The 1,172-nt window shown below is 41.7% G+C and overlaps 1 protein-coding gene across 2 annotated transcripts in view; it reads left to right on the plus strand.

The window, feature by feature from the left end:
* The window catches only part of vamp4 (vesicle associated membrane protein 4), a 22,644-nt gene extending 21,472 nt beyond the window's left edge, over positions 1 to 1,172 (plus strand). For both annotated transcript variants that reach the window (XM_015398003.1, XM_015398002.1), the window contains 2 exons: positions 492 to 543; positions 631 to 1,172. In XM_015398003.1, coding sequence (XP_015253489.1) covers positions 492 to 543; positions 631 to 656 — 78 coding nt within the window. In that variant the 3' untranslated portion in view covers positions 657 to 1,172. The remainder of the gene's footprint in view (positions 1 to 491; positions 544 to 630) is intronic.

Here is a 1,172-nt window from a genome sequence, read left to right on the forward strand (position 1 = left end):
GATATCGGCCAAAATCCCAATATTGTGCATCCCTAATGTATATATATGTTTATATATATATAGTGGCGGCCTAGTGGTTAGGCCATTGCGCTTAAAATCCTGAGGTTGTGAGTTTGAGTCCCACTGCCACTCTGGGTCTCTGAGGAAGACCCTTAACTGCCCAACAATGGCAGCCCACTGCTCTCCTAGGGGATGGGTTAAATGCAGAGTTCATTTCGTTGCTCCGTACTTGTGACCATGTAATGACAATAAAAGCTGGGAAAAAGAAGTATATATGTATATTAATGTAGGTTTCCAGTTTAAAAAAGTGGGCATGGCTTATAGTGAGGTGCGCTCTATAGTCTGGAAAATAAGATATTTATTTGTTTAAATAAAAAGTACAAGAAAACAAGTATGAAGACTTCATCAAGCCACTGTGTGTTTTTGGTTTTGTCCATGGGATGTTTGGACAGGAATGTTTTAGTTTTCTCATTATTTTAATTCCTCAACAGATGAAGATGATTATTGCGCTGGTAGTCGTTGCTCTGCTGCTGATCATTATCGGTGAGTACTGGATGTCCTTTGCAATTAAAATCAGCTTTCATTTACAGAGACGCAGTATTCCCTCTGACGTTATCTTCTGTTTTTCAGTCCCAATAATCCTTCGATATCGTTAGCGACTGATGAATTCCATCTGCATCCTCCCATCTGGCACCCAGTCCCAGCGGGCCCCGGGACGCCGTCCACACTGTCTTCAGAGTTCCTTCACCCTCAGGCCTTCTTTTAGCCGTTAGTTCAGATCTTTCATCATATCTGGATGTGAGATCAGTTCTAAGGCTCGGTTTGATCCCTGCTTGATGAAGCTAAGAGAAAACAGAAGCATTGACTTTTTGGCTTGGGTTTAATATCTTTAACGTCTCAGATCAAACCTTCAGCACGGGGAGGATCCAACAGTCTGTCTTATTGATCTCCTGTAAATCTGCTGCAGCAGCTTCATATAGAGGCTGTAACCTCCAGCAGATGAGCCTCTGGTGTTTTCTCCCCACATCTGAATCTCCATCATCAACAGGAGCGATGGTTTAGAGGGAACACCTTTCTAGTAAAAGCACATTTTTTACATTCTCTCCCGTTTGAGAAAACATCAGAGCCTCATCTGCGTTTTTTTTTCTTTTTGTATCATAAGACTTTTTTTT

This window comes from Cyprinodon variegatus, unplaced genomic scaffold (assembly GCF_000732505.1).
Source record: "Cyprinodon variegatus isolate N-32 unplaced genomic scaffold, C_variegatus-1.0 Scaffold902, whole genome shotgun sequence".
Classification (NCBI taxonomy): Eukaryota; Metazoa; Chordata; class Actinopteri; order Cyprinodontiformes; family Cyprinodontidae; genus Cyprinodon; species Cyprinodon variegatus.